Here is a 20,691-nt window from a genome sequence, read left to right as displayed (position 1 = left end):
GGATCTAAAAGATCTGTCAGTGTGGGAAGGAAGTGCAGTTGTGTGTAAACCGAAGATAGACACAAAAAGTTGGAGTAACTCAGGGTCCGACAGCATCGCTGGAGAAAAGGAATAGGTGATGTTTCGGATTGAGACTGTTCTTCAGGCTGAGAGTCAGGGGAAAGGGAAAGAGATGTAGACGGTGATATAGAGAGATATAGAACAAATGAATGAGGGATATACAAAAAAGTAACGATGATAAAGGAAACAGGCTATAGTTAGTTGTGGGCCTGGTGAAAATGAGTTACAATGAGACTCAACAGGACAAATTTGAAACATCCAACGACCTGGGTGAGGGAGGGACGGAGAAGGAGAGAGGGGATGCAAGGGACAGATCTGTCATGTTAGTTCAAAGTAAAGCATGGGTGTTCCTTCTCTTATCCTGAGCATAATCAGCACCAGTAAAGCAGATTATTGTCACTATCGCATTCCCACAAGTTTCCTGTGTGCTGCAGCATTTCCTACATTCCAGTATTTATTGCTCTTCAAAATTATTTGATTATAAAATGCTCTGAAAGTGGCCAGAAAGATCTCTCAATCTGATGTGCCGATTGTAGCGGGGGTAGTTTTGTCCATTCTCTCAACTTCATGGTATTTATTTTGTGCTTTCCACCTCAAAGAAATGATTAGAGGACATCCGGAAATTTGGAACTTGCTGCAATTTATTTACTTGACTATTATATTCACTTGTGTATCAGTGCCATTGCCCTTCAAGCCTCTGCATCAATAAAAACTTTTATATAGTTGAATTTTTCTAATTTTTCTGTGAAGATGATATGAATGAAGTTCAGAGGGGTCATGTAAGCAACCATATTTTTTTTCATGAGTGAAAAAGAGTTGTTGTAATTTGCCTACCTTTCAAAAGGGATTGCATACCCAGTATAATTGCTATGGGGAGGGAAAAAAACACAAAAGTACTTTGTTTTTAAACTCTATAGACCATACTGTTTACACCTCTGACAAAAATGGAATAAAGAGCTATTTAACTAAAGATAAATTAATCTTTGAATAACACATGAATATTTGAATTGAGTGTCAAAACATCTATCATATACAGGTCAGAGTCATAGAGTGATACAGTCATAGAGTGAAACACCAACTTGCCTACACCGACCAACATGTCCCAGCTACACTTGTCCCACCTGCCTGCACTTGGTTCATATCCATCCAAACTTGTCCTATCCATGTACCTGTCTAACTGTTTCTTAAACAATGGGATAGTCCCAGCCTCAACTACTTCCTCTGGCAGCTTGTTCCATACACCCACCACCCTTTGTGTGAAAAAGTTACCCCTCGGATTCCTATTAAATCTTTTCCCCTTCACCTTAAACTATGTCCTCTGGTCCTCAATTCCCCAACTCTGGGCAAGAGACTGTTCATCTACCCGATCTATTCCTCTCATGATTTTGTACACCTCTATAAGATCACCCCTCATCCTCCTGCACACCAAGGAATAGAGACCCAGCCAACTCAACCTCTCCCTGTAGCTCACACCCTCTAGTCCTGTAATCCTCGACATCCTCGTAAATCTTTTCTGAACCCTTTCAAACTTGACAATATCTTTCCTATAACATGGTGCTCAGAACTGAACGCAATATTCTAAATGCGGGCTCACCAACGTCTTATACAACTGCAACATGACCTCTCAACTTCTATACTCAATACTCTGACTGATGAAGGCTAATGTGCCAAAAGCCTTTTGACCACCTTATCTATCTGATCAGTGCATGTATCAGAGCAATCCACAGGAGGGCAGTAAAACCTTTCTTCCTCTTCTTCGCTCCTCTCTCACCCATCCCCGCTCTTTACAAAAACAATATGTTTGTATTCACTTAATATTCAGACACTAAACTTGTCTTAATCTGCTTTTTAAGTACTTAGTAATTTACTAGAATACTTTTGAAAACTATTGTGGCAGCATTTTGAATAATATTTGGCTCACTGACTTTAGAGCTGATCAAGCTTTTGCGATTAGTAATTTATTTAATTATCTTCACTTCCACATGCTTATCAATGGTTAGATAACTGCATGCTCATTCATCCTTTAATGCATAATATGATCATTTCACCTGCATTAGAAGCTTCAGTTTTATCACGGATTGTTTTATATGATCATTTAATTCCGTGAAAAGCAACGTAGTTGTCAAGATGAAACATTCGTGCACCCAAAAACTCTCAATTGCTCCTTTCAGTTTTTATTCGCCTGAAATGGTGTGGTAAATGTATTATTTTTATTACTGCACTAATTGTGATGGTATGAAAGGATGGAAAGCAAAGCTTGTTGCTAACGTATTGCCTGAAATATGCTTCTGACGTTCAAAGGCTTTGATGGGAAATGTCGTTCAAAGGTTTTGCTGGGAAGTGTTAAACCTCATTTATTGAATTTCGTCTGTCGGTCATTTTACAAATTACAATAGTCTTTCTCTAGCATTTTGTTTCCCTGTACACTTTTGCTTGAATTTAAAGTATACAAGTCCAAAAAAATAAAACTTTTCGTCTTTGGTTAAAATATTAGTCATTGGATTCACTCGCGTGTCTTTCTTGTCGATTGCAAAGAATAGGGCAATGAAATCAGGCAACTATCGGGCAAATTGCACAAGCTTTCTTCCACTTGCTTTAAACTTAATTTTCAACAACCATTTTTAACACTGAATTAAAAATTACAAAATGTGGTTTTCCAGAGAAACTAGGCTTGTGAAAATGTAATTTAAAAAGTCCTGTTTACTGTTTTGTAGTTGAAGTCAATTTTGTTTCATGATTTTATTAGTTGTCGCTTTCCTTTTTACTACAGTACAACGGTGTTGATATGCGAAATGTAACGGCAGAGCAGGCCTATGTTGAAATGTTGAAGCCCACAGAGTCGATCTCTGTGAAGGCTCAGTATAAGATGGAGGAATTCAACAGGATTAGGGATGAAGCTGGAGATGGATTCTATATCAGGTACCCTTTGAAGTTATCCTTTAAAGTCCGACACAGTGGATGTGAACTTTAGGTTGTGTAGAATTTCGGGACAGTGAACAAAATACAGCACTGAGATCAATAACTTAATAGGGTCGGGATACAGTAAAATGTATGGTGGTTCATCAGCAGCACTTAACACCATAAATACCAGTGATGCATATTATCTTGTTTTTTTCTCATTAATTACAAGCATATAGCATAAGGTAGTGTAAGAAAATAGCTGCAGATGCTGGTACAAATCGAAGGTATTTATTCACAAAATACTGGAGTAACTCAGCAGGTCAGGCAGCATCTCAGGAGAGAAGGAATGGGCGACGTTTCGAGTCGAGACCCTTCTTCAGTCTGAAGAAGGGTCTCGACCCGAAACGTCGCCCATTCCTTCTCTCCTGAGATGCTGCCTGACCTGCTGAGTTACTCCAGCATTTTGTGAATAAATTGAGCATATAGCATAATGTTGCTTCAGAGGACAGTATTTAATGTCACCATCTTTAATGTTGAGAAAAATGAGTATTATTTTTAGGTATTTTTAATATTTTTCAGGTACCGAAATATATAGCAATTTTTTTTTCTAAAAGACATGAATGTTGATGTTACTTGGCACTAACTCGATATTCAGCCATCTGATGCTTTTAGAGCATTGTATAACTTTGATTTGAATGCATGAAGATTACTTTTCATCTAATTGCTAATTGATTTGAGGATTGCAGCATTCGTTTGGGTCTCATCGTGTTTTCCTCTGCCTTATCTCCCAGAGCACTTTACGATCGAGTTGCGGAAGTAGAACAAGATCTAAGTTTTAAGAAGGATGACATTCTTTATGTTGATGACACTCTGCCGCAAGGAAACTTTGGTTACTGGATGACCTGGCAATTGGATGAAAATGCTCAGAAACTTGAAAGAGGGCACATCCCCAGCAAATACATGTAAGCATATGGATGATGAAATGGTGGTCTGAATAGACATATTTATAAAAAGCTCACTGAATGTGAAGAATGAGAAATCTGCTGCATTTTGCCACAGATATTTTAAAGTAAGCATTGCACACGGGTAACTCTTGGTCTTTTAAGTCAGAATATTGTGGTCCCTCCTGGTTTGAGCATGTAAGTAATCTAAGCATTTCTCAAAATCAAGTGGGCTTAGTTCCAGTGGAATATTCTGAGAAAGTGGTTATGAAGGAACGGTTATATTCCTTTTTTTAAAGGTCCATGATTATGGATTATAAAAAGTAGTGTCAACAGGTGGGCGACATGTGCATCTTGGTTAAACTGATAATAGATAATATTTCAGAAAATTGCCCCAAGTCATCTTTAAAGATGAGTCTGAATAAGGGTCTCGACCTGAAACGTCACCCATTCCTTCTCTCCAGAGATACTGCCCGTCCCACTGAGTTACTCCAGCATTTTGTGTCTACCTTCAATACAATAAGGTACACGTTGAAAGACACAAAGTGCTGGAGTAACTCAGCAGGTCAGGCAGCAACTCTGGAGAGCATGGATAGGGGTCGAGGCTCTTCTTCAGATACGTATAGAAGGCAGTCTGAGACTGTTCCATAATCTGTTATCATTTAATATGAAAACTTTTCTGAATTTTGTGCGCACTTATAAATAAGCGATTAAGGAGAAAATAAACCACCTGACGTTAGTGCTTTCTGTAAAATTGTCTACATCATTATCAGTGCAACATCTCTGAATTTTGTATTGAAGTTGAGCATATTTCCTCGGCTGGTGCTTCAATGAGCACTAAGGCATTTTGCATCGTCAGAGTTGCCATTTCTCACTTGAACTCGTGTGGCAGCAGTGAGCTGCCCACACTTGCTTCTCTGGAACCTACTGTGTCTGTACTTAACTTGAGCCAATGTTTAAACATTAATTCACTGAGCATTGTTGGCCCCAGTGCATGGAAGACATACTGCACAGTGTGCAGATCTTTGGTTGGAAATGGCATCATATGCTGAGGCTTGAAAAAATCCGCCCGCTAAAGTCTTAGATTAGACTATTTTTCTGGACTTAACTGGCTATCAGTGTTCCTCTCCATTGAAATGGATTGGCATTGAACATTGACTTTGTCTAATCTGGCACAGGTTCAGTCGACAGATTGCCCATCTGCTGCAACGTTGTATAAAGCTGGTGCTCCACCATTGGATTTAGTAATCTGTTTAATGTCAGGAAATTGCTACCAAGCATCTTTAGGGAATTCCAGAGTTGTACACAAGGCCTCTTATTTCTGAAGTTTAAGGAGCAACTTGTCAGGAGTTCAATGTTGTTTGCCAACATTTCTCATGAAAATCCCAATCTATTAAATTGAGGTTCTAAAATGGAAGGAGAAATCATCATAATCATAATATCATATTAGTAATTTATTAGCCAAGTATGTTTTGCAACATACGAGGAATTTGATTTGCCATTCAGTCATACCAATAAAGAGCAACAAGACACCCAAATAATTTTTTTACATGAACATTCACCACAGCGACTCCCCCACATTCCTCACTGTGATGGAAGGCAAAAACGTTCAATCTTCTCTTCTTTGTTCTCCCGCGGTCGGGGCACTCGAACCTTCCGTTGTCCGGGTGATCTTGGCGTCGACGGTCGAGCCCTCCACATCGGGGCGATCAAGTGCTGCACCGGGGGGGATCTCAGCTCCGCCACGCCGGGCGATTGGACCCTGGGTCGGGGTTGGTCGAACCTCGTGTGGCTTGGAGCTTCCCGACATCAGTCTCTACCCGAGACTGCGAGCTCCTCGATGTTGAAATCTGTAGGCCGTGGTTGGAGCGTCGATCCCAGGCAAGGGATCAGATGGTAAGTCCAAGGTCCCGCGGTGGGGCTCAAAGTTCGTCTCGAGCAAGTCCGCTAGCTCTATGATGTTAGGCCACAGAGCGACCAGAGATACAATCCAGAAAACAATCGCATCTCCGGCAAGGTAAGAGATTGAAAAAAGTTTCCCCCACTCCCCACATAAAACAAACCAGAGAACATTAACACATATTTTTAAAACACACTAAAAATAACAAAAAAGATGAAAAGACCGACAGACTATTGGCAAGGCTGCCATTGCTGACGGCGCCACCCAGTGGAATTGTACTCAATTTGAAAACAGCAGACAGGTTGTTGGTAGTATCCAGATCTACACATAGCCTTCATGTAAAGAGTGCAATTAATTATTTCACCTTACTTCACCGAAACTTGCTACTTTGTCCACACGATATTGTTTAAACTTCATAAATAATGAGTGCATTTGTCTGTCTTTGCAATCACTATTGCTTGGTAGTTCTTTTAATTTATTTTTTTAATAGGCAGGCTATTGTATATTTCTTCCAGGATGGACCAGGAATTCTGCAGAAGACACAGCATGTCTGAGGTCAAGGACGAAAATGTTAAGACTCTATCAGCAGCAGCCAGAAGATCTTTTTTTCGGCGAAAGCAAAAACATAAAAGGAACAATTCAAAAGATGGGAAGGAGATGCTGGCGCTCGATGCCATAAGCACTGATTCGATCCCTTTATTGGAAGGTATTTTGTTCAATTTCAGTAAGAAATCATTCATCAATAACAAATTAAAAGAGCATGAAGTGGCTGGATTGAAAAGATATTTAAAATAAGATTGGAAAAAATCCAACTTCTGAGAGCTGTTGGTTGTCAAGCTTTCCAAATAACTGGAGGACAATTTACTATCTGTGGTAATTTTGGGTTCGACACTGACCAGCAGTTAAAAAGCAATCAACAAGTAATTTTTTTGGACTGGTGACACAAACACAGGTTGGATTGGAAGTTGTGACAAGAATGTAAGGAGGTTGACAACTTAAATTATTAAAATGTGCAAAAAGGTGAAATTGATAATTTGACAGAGGAAAATAAAAGATTGTTATTCAAATAAATAAAAGCGCAAAGTGCTGGAGTAACTCAGCGGGTCAGGTAGCATCTCTGAAGAACACAGATAGGTAACTTTTTGAGTTTACAATCAGACCAGCTTATTAAAGCGTAGAGCAGGCTTGAGGGGCTGATTGGCCGAATGATGTGTCTAATTCATATATTTCTGTTTTAAAGTAAGGTAGATTTGTGCATATTACAGTAGGGATTGTAATACCAAGTCCTATAAGCTCAACTGTTTGTGCTAGCAGACTGCAAATAGACATTCATTCCATACTGATCTGGTATACAAATAGTGAATGGTAAAAGTATAAACCATTGCTTAATGTTAAAGTTTTAATATTTTGGATGTAGCAGATTTGTGTCTTTTCCAGATTTCCAGCACTTACATTTCCAAAATTGATCTTCAACTTATCAACGTTCTGTGGGATCAATTGGTTCAAGACTAGAATTGGTGAAAATAAATGTTCAGTGCTTTATGTATGGTGCAATGTTGTCATTAACTTTATCTCTGCTTACAACAAAATTTGGAGGGCAGTTAAATGGTCAATTATATGGCAGATTGCAACCTTTTATTTCCTGTGGTGAGAATTCTGTGCGCACATGGTTATGTACATCCACAAACCTCTACTGGCACAGGATTAGCATTGTGAGAAAGTAATAGCTGTAATTGCTTTCTGAAATGTTATGAATTATTGTATGGGTATCCCAAAGATAAAGCAATCTACACGTCATTTTTAACCCATGTTTTATAACATATTAAAATTGGAATCGGTGTCACTGAAATATCATGAGATACTTGCATTTAATACATCTGAGAATTAGTTTGAAACTTTACTGGTCCCCAATGCTACCTCTTGTATCAGCACAAAACTAACAGCATATCCGGATGGCACGGTGACACAACGGTAGAGTTGCTGCCTTACAGCGCCAGAGACCCGGTTTCGATTCTGCCTACGGGTTCTGCCTGTGTGGAGTTTGTATTTCTCCCCAGAACCTGCATGGGTTTTCTCTGGGATCTCCGGTTTCTTCCCTCATTCCAAAGATCTATAGGTTTGTAGGTTGATTGGCTTGGTATAACTGTAAATTGTCCCTAATGTGTGCAGGATAGTATAAATGTGCAGGGATTGCTGGTTCAGCGTGCTCGGTAGGCCAAAGAGCCTGGTTCCACGCTGTATCTCTAAACTGCAATCTAAATAAATGTTCTTGCTAGCATTGGTACAAAATTGTCTGAGCTTGAAACATTTGATTCTAATAGCAGGAAAATTAATTAATCAATGTAAATGTGTTTATACAGATTACGAAGCTGTTGGATTACATGTGCCCATCTAAATAGCACTTGCATATTGTGAGAGTACTTTCCTCCATCACCTCTCAGGCACTATTTTCCAAATCGGCAACATACAATACCAAACAGCAAGAGTCCTAACACCGATCCCTGCACTACACCACTGGCCACAGGCTTCCAATTGCAAAACAAAAGCCCCCGCTATTATTCTCTGTTTCCTACCACCAAGCCAATTTTAGATCAAAATGGTGAAGTTTCTCTCCATCCCGCTGGCTCTTACTTTTTAGACAAGTGTCCAAAAGTTTCAACCCTCCCTCCAGCATCAGTTTCCTCAGCTATGCATTTATCTGACCTATCTTTCTAGTGTAATATGTAGCATCAAAATAAATCCTTTGAGTTCTTGCTTTTTAATCTGATACATAGCTTCTTTGATTCAAGTTATAGGATGTCACCCCTGATTTTACCAATTGTTGTTAGTACCAGTGTGAACTTCTAAGTAGCTTCGGAGGCAGCTTCCCACCTTGTATAAAATTACATGCAATCAGCACTCAGAATAGTCACTCTTTTAAAAAAAAAATCTTCACACAGCTATTTCTGTTTTACATCATTGGGGAAACTGACAGCCATGTAAACAACATGAATTGACACCAGCAAAAAATGTGATCCATGATGTGTTTGTAATTTGTTCTTTCAACTGTACATGTTAATTCAGCTCCATCATGCAATCAGGTTGTTATAACTTGACATCACTGAAATACAAGAACATTTGTCATCTCCTTTGCAATGGTGGTCCTGTATTTTTTTAAACAATTTCTTTAACAATTAATCAAACTCGTAATTATATTTTGTCTGTTTCTGTGAGCAGCCATTTGCAATAGCTGCCAAATCCATCTTGCAAATAGTGGCAAATGCATCTTTTTAAACAGTTATAATTGTTATATTAATTACCAAGATGTTCAACAGCCTGTTCTGCTTTATTTACTAAATCCAGTGAGGATTTATCTGGCAGCCATTTTGTTTCAATGTTAAGTGGATGTTGTGATTAATTTTCCCTGCTAGATTCGGGAAGTTTGGCTTATCAAAGAGTGCAGAAAGTAGAATGCACTTCCCCGAGGCCTGTGCTCATCCTGGGACCACTGGTGGATGCTGTGAAGGACATGCTGGTCAAAGATTCCGCAGGAAAGTTCTGCAGATGTCCATTAGGTAAGTTTAACTTAATAGTTTTTAATGTTAAGGTTTGGACGTCACTCTGAGCTTATATGGGAGATTTATTGAAATATGAATAATTCATCACTGGGTTTTTACTTGAAAAGAATTGTGAATGTATGTGCATTATCTACCATTAAGAATATCTTTTATTTCTAATCCTGTCCTGCCACCATCAAATATCAATGGAAGTTATAGAGCAAGTAGGATACGGCTTCACAAACAGGAGGAAATTATAAATTCATTTACAGGCAACCCCCATTTTACGGGGAGAGTTTCATTCCTAGAAAACTGCCCTTGTCATTTTTTTCCCCTCTCATTTCTCTCATTTGCACATTTAAATTTGTATTTAATTTCCCTGCCAGATTCTGAACGTTTGGCAAACATATAAATTTTGTATTCATTTCCTTTTTTCGCATAAATTTCATAAGAGCGAATTTTTACTCCCAATCCCAGAATTTTTGGGTGTGATTCGTGAATTCCATAAGGACGAATTTTTCTTTTATTCCAATATCTCCAGGAATTAATTAGTTGTTGGATAAGATGGAGAATATAAGCAATTTGGGATTCAAATTTTGTCTGAAGTCCAAGCGGTTCCATGCATTAATTTTTCCTCACCTTTTCTATTCAGAGGTGATGAAAGCTTCTCAGCAGGCCATTGAGCGAGGAGTAGCAGACTATCTCTTCATTGACTACAAGAGGAGAAGTGGACATTTTGATGTCACAACTGTGGCCTCCATTAAAGAAATAACAGAGAAGGTGGTTCTCGCTTCTCAATATTTATCTACACATTTTGTTTGTTTGTGTTTCTGATTGATATTGTATTGTGCGTCATGCGCTAAGTTCAGATATTGTTAGTATTAGGACTAAAAATATTATATGCACCATGGTAATTTCGCTTATTTCCAATCCTAATGGTAAATTTAGCTATGTTTGAATTGTGTATTTTATTACAGATGGTATTAGTCCAACTCCATATCCTTATTAAGGCAAAAATACATTCATAAGAATATAGAAAGCCATTAAAATGTTTTTTATTGTTGCATTTTACCATTACTTTTGGAAATTATGATTCAGCCCGTTATGATTCAGAGAATCCTAATAGACAAACCACAATATAGATAGATATAGAGCTAGATAGAGCTCTTAAGGATAGCGGAGTCAGGGGGTATGGGGAGAAGGCAGGAACGGGGTACTGATTGAGAATAATCAGCCATGATCACATTGAATGGCGGTGCTGGCTCGAATGGCCTACTCCTGCACCTATTGTATATTGTCTATAATAATAGTCATTGTAATCTGCTTCAAAGTTTTGGTATCAGTGTTTCATTTATTATGTGGCCTCTATTTATACTTGCTGATATGATATTATTATCTGGCTATTCATCATTTGTCATCAATGTAGAACAATGCAGAACCACCACCTTGACTTCTGCCTGGAGTTTAAGTTCAACATTATCTGTATAAGACATGTGTCCCAAAGAGCAGGTTTTTCAAAAATTTAAGCAAAACGCAAGATCATGGCTGATCTATCTCAATGTCACTTTCCTGCACTATCCCCAAATCCCTTGATTCCTTTAATATCTTGAAATCCATCGACCTCCAATCTGAATGAATTGGGAGCTACAGTGAAATGTCAACAAGGAGGTGTGTTCAGGTCTCTGCCTCAGACTCTCGGAGTGACCCCTGGCTCATCTCTGTGTTGCCATTACATTTTATCATAATACTTTTTGTTAGCCACAGTCTTTTTCCCCTTTTCCCCAGGGCAGGGGAGCCTGAAAGTAGAGGGCGTAGGTTTATGGTGGGGAGGGGGAATGAAGGGGCGGAGGGTGGGGGATGGTTTGGAGATTTGAAAGAGACCCGAGAGGCAACTTTTTCACAGAGGATGGTGCATACATAGATAGACCTGTTTGCCTGGGGATGTGGTGGAGGCGGGTAGAATTACACTATTTTTAGACAGTAGAATTACACTATTTTTAGTACATTGGGTAGAAAACTTTGGAGGGATATGGGCCAGGCGCAAGCAGGTGGGAGTAGCTTGGTTCGGCAGCTTGGTCGGCATGGATGAGTTGATCTGAATAGTGTTACCCTGTGCTTTGTAGTTTAATGACTGGCTCTATGTAACTGCTTTTGTTAACTTACCTTTCACCATATTTGTAGGACTGCCACTGCTTGCTTGATATTGCGCCACATGCCATCGAGCGTCTACACCGAATTCACATCTATCCGATAGTCATTTTCATACGGTACAAAAACCTAAAGCAAATCAAGTGAGTAGATGCAATTCTTAAAGCTTAATGAGTAGCTATTTTGTGAATACAGTGTTCAAGAAGTTTGCATAGAATAAAGAGAATAATACTTAAGGTTATGTCAATGATTATTTGCTCCTGTGAAATGTCTATTAAAAAAGAAACGAACAAATGGGAAGTTTATACGTCCTCCTAAGGCTGGGGTAATGTGCTGCTTTACATAAAAACAATTTACAGAGAATACAAGTTGCAGCTCCAGATGGTTTTTAATGGTCAGTACACAGTGTGATATTGAGTACAACATATTAATGCAGTGGATTGACAGTGATTGAAAAGCAGAGAAAATTGAACTGCCAGCAGCAATAAGTTGATAACAATGTGGTTTAAAGAATATTTTAAGGTGACACCATTTTGGGTGCTACAGAGCCACAGGACCTGAGTTCCAATTTTTTTTTGTTTTTGTTCGGTGGTGTTTGTTCCCTATTTCGATATGTGATTAGGAGTCAAATTTGTTCTCCTGAGATAACGAAGGAGATCACAGCCACATTATATTTACTCACTTGCTGTAAATACTAATTTCCAAAGCACATGGAGGAATCTGGTGAATGTAGATTGGTTGCAAATACTTGTGGGTAAAATATTATCTGGCAAATGTGAGTATTTTAAAAGAAAGTTAGCAAAAGTTCAAGGCTAGCATGTTCCAGTCAGAGTGAAGTGGCAGAGATTAGGGAATCTGGGATGACAAAGGTTATCAAAAGGTTCGATCAAGGCATTAGACATTGTCTAAAAGGACTCTACTAATGCATTTGACAAGTCCTTTGCATAGGCTGGTCCAAAAAGTTAAGGCAGTTGCGATCCAAAGCAATCAAACTAATGGGACTGAAAATTGGCTTGATGATACGAGGCAGAAGGTAATGGTGGAAGGACACTTTTCCAATTGTAAACCTGTAACCAGTGAAATACTGCAGGGATAGGTATTGGGGCACTTGTTCTTTTGTCTTTTAATGACTTGGACCTGAATTGGTAAGTTTGTGGATGACATGAAAATTGGTAATGTTTTTGATTACGGACAAAGTTGCCTTAGGCTACAACAGGATAGTGATCAGATGGAAAGTCAATCAAAACATTGCAGATGGAATTTAATCCCGACAAGTCTGAGTTAATACATTTTGGGAAATCAAATATGGTTCGGACATAGAGATTAAATGGAAGCACACTGAGGACTGTTGATGAAAGGAGAGACCTCGGGGGTCCAAGTCCATAGTTCCTTGAAAATGCCACGCAGAACAATAGGGTGAAGAAGGCATATGTCATGCTTGTCTTCAAAGGTTGGGATATAGAACATAAAGGTTGGGACATCATGTTGCAACCTTACAAAATGCCTGTTAGACTGCACTATGTGCGCTAGTTGTTGCCAAACTATCGGGCGGCTGCAGTTGCGCTGCAGAGAATGCAGAAGAGATTCACCACACAGTTACCTCGTGGGCTTGTTTTCTTTGAGCAATGAAGGCTGATTAGCTGATAGAATATACAGCATAATGAGAGGTGTAGATATCATAATCTTTTACCCAGTATGTGCGCGTCTCTAGAATAAGAGGGTGTGGGTTTAAGGTGAGATGAATGAGTTTCAAAAGGAATCGGAAGGGTAAGATTTTCCACACAGAGCATGGTTGAGATCTGAATTGCATGCCAAAGGAGGTAATGGAGACTGATACATTTGCTAACTTTAAGGGGTATTTATATTGACGCTGAAATGAGCAAGGCACAGAAGAATAGAGTCCTAGTGTTGCAAATAGGATTGGAGTCGATGAACAAAGTGGTCTGCTGAACGGCCTGTTTCTGTGCTGTACGACTCTATGGCTAAAGAAAACATTCATGTCTTAGTTCTTTGTCATTGTTTAATGAAAATATAATGGTGGTATTTTATCCACAGAGAACAAAAGGATCCAATCTTTCTGCGAGACAAAGGTACACAAAAAAGACATTCCAAGGAACAGTTTGAGGCTGCTCAAAAGATTGAACAAGAATACAGCAAGTTTTTCACAGGTAGGGATCTGCTGTGCCACCGTTGATTTTTACGTCAAGAGTGTTTTATTGTCATGTCCCAGATAGAACAATGAAATTCCTACTTGCAGCAGCACAACAGAATATGTAAACATAGTACACTGTAAACAATATAATAAACAAGAGGGAAAAAAATCAGTATGTATATATACACACACTCACAGGTATATATATGTATGTGTGTGTACAGTATATATATATATATATACATATACATACAGGTATTTATTTCACAATATGCTGGAGTAACTCAGCAGGTCAGGCAGCATCTCAGGAGAGAAGGAATGGGTGACGTTTCGGGTCGAGACCCCGCTTCAGTCTGAAGAAGGATCTCGACCCGAAACATCACCCATTCCTTCTCTCCTGAGATGCTGCCTGACCTGCTTAGTTACTCCAGCATTTTGTGAAATAAATACCTTAGATTTGTACCAGCATCTGCAGTTATTTTCTTACACTACATATACATACACACACACATGCGCACGCACAAAAAACAAACAATAGTAGTATAATAATAATAGTAATAATCGTCTATGTAGTTCAGACCTTATTTGAGGTTGAGGTAATAGCCTGATGGCCGTAGGGAAGAAGCTGTTCCTGAACCTGGACGTTGTAGTTTTCAGGCTCCGGGACCACCTTCTACGTTGCATTTGGAACCGGGTGGGGGGATGAGAAAGGGGGACTTTTCTGCAAACATTACTGTTGGTAGGTTAATGTGTAGGAAGGAACTGCAGATCCTGGTTTAAGCCGAAGATAGACACAAAAAGCTGGAGTAACTCAGCGGATCAAAAAGCATCTCTGGAGAAAAGGAATAGGTAACGTGTTGGGTCGAGACCCTTCTTCAGACTGAGTAGGTTAATGTACGCCTGATAATGATAAACTCTAAATCCTTCATAAAATTATAGTATCTTAATAATAAACAGCTTAAATTTGATTCATCAGTTTTTATCGTGTTTTACTAAACTCAAAATCCATTTTGGACATGTAGAAATCTCTTTAATGTTCTTGCCAGAGTTCTGTCATTTGAATTACAAATAAATATATTGTGAGGATAGTTCAACTTGAGTATCAATATCTCAGTGCCTTCAGAATTTTGTTATTCTGACATTAATTTATTCCAATATAGTGAGCTATTGCTAAAGTAGAATAAAATCCCTGAAATAGCAATGAAAACCTTTCTTTGTAAAATGATAATGCCCCACTCTGTCAGTTTAGTGTTGCATTTAATGCACGGTCTTTGTTTAAACCATCATCTTCAACGACAATTCATGCTGTTATTGTCTGATTTGACTCTTCAATCTATGAGCAACTTTCGACAATATTAAAGGTTATTGTTGTTTCTCCTCCCAACTGCAGTCATGGAGCAAGTTCGACCTGTTAAAGACACAAAATGCTGGAGTAACTCAGCGAGTCAGACAGCACCTCTGGAGGAAAAGGATAGGTGATGTTTGGGTCCCGACTCGAAATGTTACCCATCTGTTTCCTCCAGATAAGCTGCTTGACCCACTGAGTTACTCCAGCACTATGTGACAATCTTTGGTATAGACCAAAGGTAAAAACACACATCACAAATGGACGGAAAATCTGTAGGTCTTTGTTTCTACACTAAGTTTGACCTGTTGCTTGGTTTTGCTCTCCACTAACAATGCAGTAACACTAGATGGCACTGCCCATTGCATTCCTGTGGTGAATTGTCAGCTGTGGTCAATAGCTACAGAAGAAAAACTTGAAATCTAAAATTCTGATTCCCTTTGAGATTAATGTTGATTGCAGTTATCAGACACCTTTTTTAACTAACTGGTTGTTTTGTAAACTGGTTGTTTGATGACGGCTTTATCTAGTTTGAGTAATAAAAGAGGAAAGTTGCCAAAGGTTACAGTGGAGGGAAATCCCCATGTTATGATGGGGTTCTGTTCCTGAGAACTGCTCGTAACCCAGAGTTTAAGCCAGAAATGAATGAGATCAATGTGTGGGAATGGTTCACAGAGATAGCCGTGACAGAAGAGCGAGCAGATGCGGGAAGAGAGGCTGCTTTATGTAATTTTAGGTTTACACAGTGTTATCCATCTGTAACAAAAAGTAATTTCCCATCGGAGGCTTCAAAATCTCAGGGGAGGGGGAGAATTCAATATTTATCCCCAAGTAATAAAGCATTTGTTGTTGGATACCAAATGCTTTCATGTTCAGTTCCCTAGGTTTTCCCTTTGAATGATGAATGAATGATACTTTATCATTTTAGCTTATCCTTTTCTATCCTTTTAGTTTAAGTGAGGCAGATCCTTTTAGGAACTGAGAACAACTCTATGCTATGTAACTAATGTGTTTATTTGAATTCACATATATCTTTTGTATGGAGGAAAATACCTTGTAAGAAAGGTCTGTAAATAAGCTGTAATGCAAACATTGATTTTTCAATATTGAGAAGGCCCTGCAGCAATAAAAAATCCTCTTGTGGCTTAACTAAATTGACTATGTACAAGGCTTCCAAGATTAGTGTGGGTAAATACATATTCTATACGTTTGGATACTTTTTTCCACCTTTGTCTTTTTACTTCTGGGAGAAAGACTGATGCAGAATATACAGCAGAGGGTCATAAGGTCATAAGTATAAAGTGAGGCCATTCAGCCCATCTAGTCTACTCTGCCATTCAATCATGGCTGATTTATCTCTCCCTCCTAACCCCATTCTCCTGCTTTCTCCCCATAACCCCTGACATTCATACAAACCAAGAATCTTAAAAATATCCATTGATTTTATATATAATTATAGATGAATGTCTTTGTGGATTTATCTTGGATACAGTTTATCCATCTTGGCATCATTTTATATTATCATGGGCGACATTAACAGAAAATTATTTACTTGTACATTTAGCTGGGCTACACTGCTTGTCAAAGTTTGGAGAGTAGCCAGTTTTGGACCCATATACTTCATCTAGAAGAAACAATTGTTTTTAAAAATAAACAGGTGTGATCACTGGGTGGTAAGTATAGGGAATCAGCTGCCAGCGGAAGTAGTTGAGACAAGTACTGTGACAATATTTAAAATACATTTGGACAGGTACATGAATAGAAAAGGTTTAGCGGGATAAGGGCCATTGGTGGACAGAGGGGCTAGTGTAGATGGGACATCTTGGTCGGCATGGGCAAGTTGGGCTGAAGGGCCTGTTTCTGTGCAGAACAAGGGTACGGCTCGATGAACTAATTCGGATGAACACAAAATCAGGCCACCCCCTTTAGCTGCTGTTGAATTCATCTGCTTCTCTGGGAGAATTAAACTGGTTTTCTGGTATTCAAAGCTTGCAAGCAGAGAAAAAACAGAAAGAAAATTGAGAGTTAAAAAAAGAAAGCTAATTATTTTGGTTTCAAAATCTAGACTACATCAAACCCAGCATTCTTGTTTATCGTATTGTTTATTTTCTATTCTAACACACCCTTCACATATATTCTCGATATAGGAACAAAGCTTGAACTATGTTTAGTTTATTATGTTCAGCATAGTTATTGTGGGCCAAAGGACCTGTTCCTATGCTATATTTTTTATATTCTGTGTTCTCTGTGCAAGTGATGTTTCATAGACAGAATTATAAGACTAGCAGCAATAAAAGATTGATTTTGGGTATGCTTACAGAAATTCCCTAGTTTGCATTTAATTTACAAATTAAAGAGAATCCTACACTTAAACTTTTCTGTTTACCTGTAAATCTCTTTTCTCTTTTTGCAGGCATCGTCCAAGGAGGTACCCTGCCCTACATTTGCACTCAAATCATGACAATTGTTGATCAAGAACAGAACAAAGTCCTTTGGATTCCAGCTGGAACTCTCTAGGACCTCAGTTTGGCAGCTCACACTCGTGTTGGTGGAGATGGTTGCTTCGTTGAGCTTGGATTACAACTGTCCTGAAGATTGCAGATTATACAGAAGAGACAGCATAACTCCTATGAAGCGCAGGAAAGGTTTTCTGCATGAGAATGTTGGGCAAATGCTGTTAAATAGTCCTGACATCTACTATACTGCAATACAACGAAAAACCCTTCAAATTGGATTTTAACAGGACTGATTTTAAAATATATATTTTATTCTGCCTTTTTGACCCCAGCCCACTAATAAAAGTTGGAAAAGTGATGTTGCAACTAAAACTTAGAAAGACACGTTTACAAGTAATGTTTCCTGATTATTTGTTTTAAATATTTACTTGAATGTTTTTATTTTTGTTTTCTTAGTCTCCATACGTTGGATAAGCCAGCTCTTTTGAATGTTTGTGCATGTGAATGGGCAGGTTTACCTGGTTACATGATGTCGCCCTGAGGTTCTACTGGCAGGTTAAACTTTATAGAATTGGTACAGTGTGATCTTGTAGTTGGGAAATGGTATAGTGACTGGTACTGTTTGGAGTGAGTTATGAAATTTGTGTGCACTCTCTTGAAGGGCAGACCACTGCATTTGTTTCTGTTTTTATTGTCTGTCAAATATATTTTTCTGCATGGATCTTGATATGTAAACAGCATAATGTATCTGATCATATTGTATAAACTAATACCTTAATTGTTGGGCCTAATATTGTGTAGCAATGGAGTAATGAAATTTTGGCTAGGCCTAGCATGCTGATACGACACTTTCTAAAAGCTGTAAATATTGAAGAAACTCATCTTGGTGCAATTTTGCAAGTTATGTTGAGCTTTTTTTTAAAAGAAAAAAATCTGTGTGTGTAGCTGTCAAATAGATTTATTTAACTTTAAGAAAATATTTCCCTTGGATGATTTGTCTAAGTAAATGTAGTTATAAGGCACAGTAAATAATTGTAATGTTGCCACTGTCTGGAAAGCAGTTATTGAATCTGCAATGCTTATGGATGTTTTTTGTCATATATTGTGCCAAATCGTCAACATTTGTTTCCTCTGTTTTCATGTTGCACTTGTGAATCCATGTGTGCCTAACACAGGATTGCTCTTGGTCCTCCAGTTTGTCTCATGTTTTTAGGTAGTTCACTGCTGTACCTACTGTCTTCAATGCAAATGAATCATTAAAGAAACACAAGACTGTTCCTCACACTTCAATAATTCTCTGGCGCATGATGACCTTTCAGACATTCCTCAAAATGCATAAACTGCTTACATTTGCATACTGTAATGAAAAGGGACGTTTTCTTGCATACTGTGTCAAAAAGCAAAGTATTGCATTTTAACAATTGGATTTAAAAGGTGACAAAAATATTAAGGCATCAAATATAATTTTGGCAAGTTGTTCACAAAGGTAGAACAACTTATTTATTATTTTCTGTAATAACTTGTTCTGGCAGTGAAGAAGCCTCCTTTTCACGAGTAAAGCTTTTGTCCCATTGTTCCGATTTGGATTTTGACTCAGTGTACATGTCCAAACTCACTGATTCAGTGACTCAATCCCCATGCATCTACTGCCAATGTAAGTTATTGCAGGGCACAGTCAGAGTGTGATATAGATGGTACAAGGTGAACAGGTACTGATATTTTTATTCTGCGCTAAAAGATTACTTTGTATCAAATGTAAAGCAATTGATTAGTACAAGAATAAAGGTTAATTTCTGATATTCATTGTGTGTCTTTTCATGTACCCAACAGATAACAAAGTGAAATGTTTGAAGCATACGTCTGTTTGACTCTTCCATAAGATATAGACCTGTAAAAGCTAATGATGAATTTCACCTAAGGAACAACAGGAACATCCATTACCTTGGTTTAGGTGTGTGTGTGTGTGTGTGTGTGTGTGTGTTCTAACGTGTAGGTGGTATGGATCGGAATGGATGAAATGGACCAGGGTGGCAAAATTAAATACCGGTGGACATCGCTTACAGGTGAGAGGGGCAAAGTTTAAAGGAGATGTGTGAGGCAAGTTTTTTTTCACACAGAGGTTGGTGAGTGCTTGGAGCAGGCAGTCAGGGGTGGTGGTTGAGGGAGATATAAGACTTTTGAGAGACTTTTGGGTAGGCATATGGATATGTATGGAATGGAGGAATATGGGTTATGTGCGGGTAGATGAGAGTTTGTCTTGGCATCATGATCGGCACACACATTATGGCCCGAAGAGCCTGTGCTTATGGTGTACTGTTCTATGTTCTAAAATGTTGCAGGTATGTAGAGTGTGATTTTAAAAAGTCATCAATGCGTTGATTATCAATTGACTTGCATACATAGACAAGTATTTTTCTAATGAAAATTATATTCTTCCATTTATTAATAGAAATTACCCATATTTACTAAATATCAATTTATTGATTAAAATATGTCCAGTCAAAACTATCTGAACATGAAGAAGTAATATTTAACATTGGGTATACAACAACACTGATGCATTCTTTTAATTTATCCGTAATCAGTCGATAGTATGCTGGATTGGTGATTACATGTACCTCCAGCCTCCTTTGATATCCCAGTCATTTCTTTCCACCGGGTGATCAGAGTAGAAGACAGGAAAAAAAGGAATGTATGGGAGAAGGGGGCAGAGGTAATGGGCATAAGTATGAATACAGTGAATAGAAAAATTAAAAGTTAGGAGGCGATCTTCATAAAGTGCAAAAGTTTAACCATTTTTTTAAAACTTTTTAATGTAGACGTTTGAAGCAAGTAAATAAAAATATTCCCAGCCGTATTCATTCAATTCCTTCTCAGTTTGTTCAAATCTTGATTCTTGCTATTTTCTTATTTTTAAATTGCATTGATCACAGGCAAGATGGAACAAGTGCAACTTTGGATTAATTTGACCTTCAAGTAGCCGCATGGTCCCTCAGAGAATTGAAAACAAAGCTTCCAATTATAACTAGTGTTGATTTTCCTGAGGTGTTACAAATCTTTGCTCTTCGGGATAGCAAGTACCCACTGTTTGTCCAAAAATAGTGAAAAAGAAAAATTGAAGAAAATCACAGGCAGATGGACATTGATGAACGTAGACAGAGAAAATTTCAGGTGCTATATATTTCATTTTCTTGTGCAAAATCAGGCTTGTGGACTTGTTTAAATACTAAACATAGCTTCACAATGCTGCAA

The 20,691-nt window shown here is 38.3% G+C and overlaps 1 protein-coding gene across 9 annotated transcripts in view; it reads left to right on the top strand.

Moving 5' to 3' along the window:
- The window catches only part of LOC144610090 (disks large homolog 5-like), a 120,056-nt gene extending 100,818 nt beyond the window's left edge, over positions 1–19,238 (top strand). For all 9 annotated transcript variants that reach the window (XM_078428626.1, XM_078428625.1, XM_078428627.1 and 6 more), the window contains 8 exons: positions 2,831–2,979; positions 3,753–3,923; positions 6,318–6,508; positions 9,213–9,356; positions 9,991–10,118; positions 11,520–11,629; positions 13,542–13,654; positions 17,397–19,238. In XM_078428626.1, the coding sequence (XP_078284752.1) occupies positions 2,831–2,979; positions 3,753–3,923; positions 6,318–6,508; positions 9,213–9,356; positions 9,991–10,118; positions 11,520–11,629; positions 13,542–13,654; positions 17,397–17,500 (1,110 nt within the window). In that variant the 3' untranslated portion in view covers positions 17,501–19,238. The remainder of the gene's footprint in view (positions 1–2,830; positions 2,980–3,752; positions 3,924–6,317; positions 6,509–9,212; positions 9,357–9,990; positions 10,119–11,519; positions 11,630–13,541; positions 13,655–17,396) is intronic.
- Positions 19,239–20,691: the final 1,453 nt, after the last annotated feature.

This window comes from Rhinoraja longicauda, chromosome 35 (genome assembly GCF_053455715.1).
Source record: "Rhinoraja longicauda isolate Sanriku21f chromosome 35, sRhiLon1.1, whole genome shotgun sequence".
NCBI lineage: Eukaryota > Metazoa > Chordata > Chondrichthyes > Rajiformes > Arhynchobatidae > Rhinoraja > Rhinoraja longicauda.
This window is presented reverse-complemented; position numbering and strand designations above follow the sequence as displayed.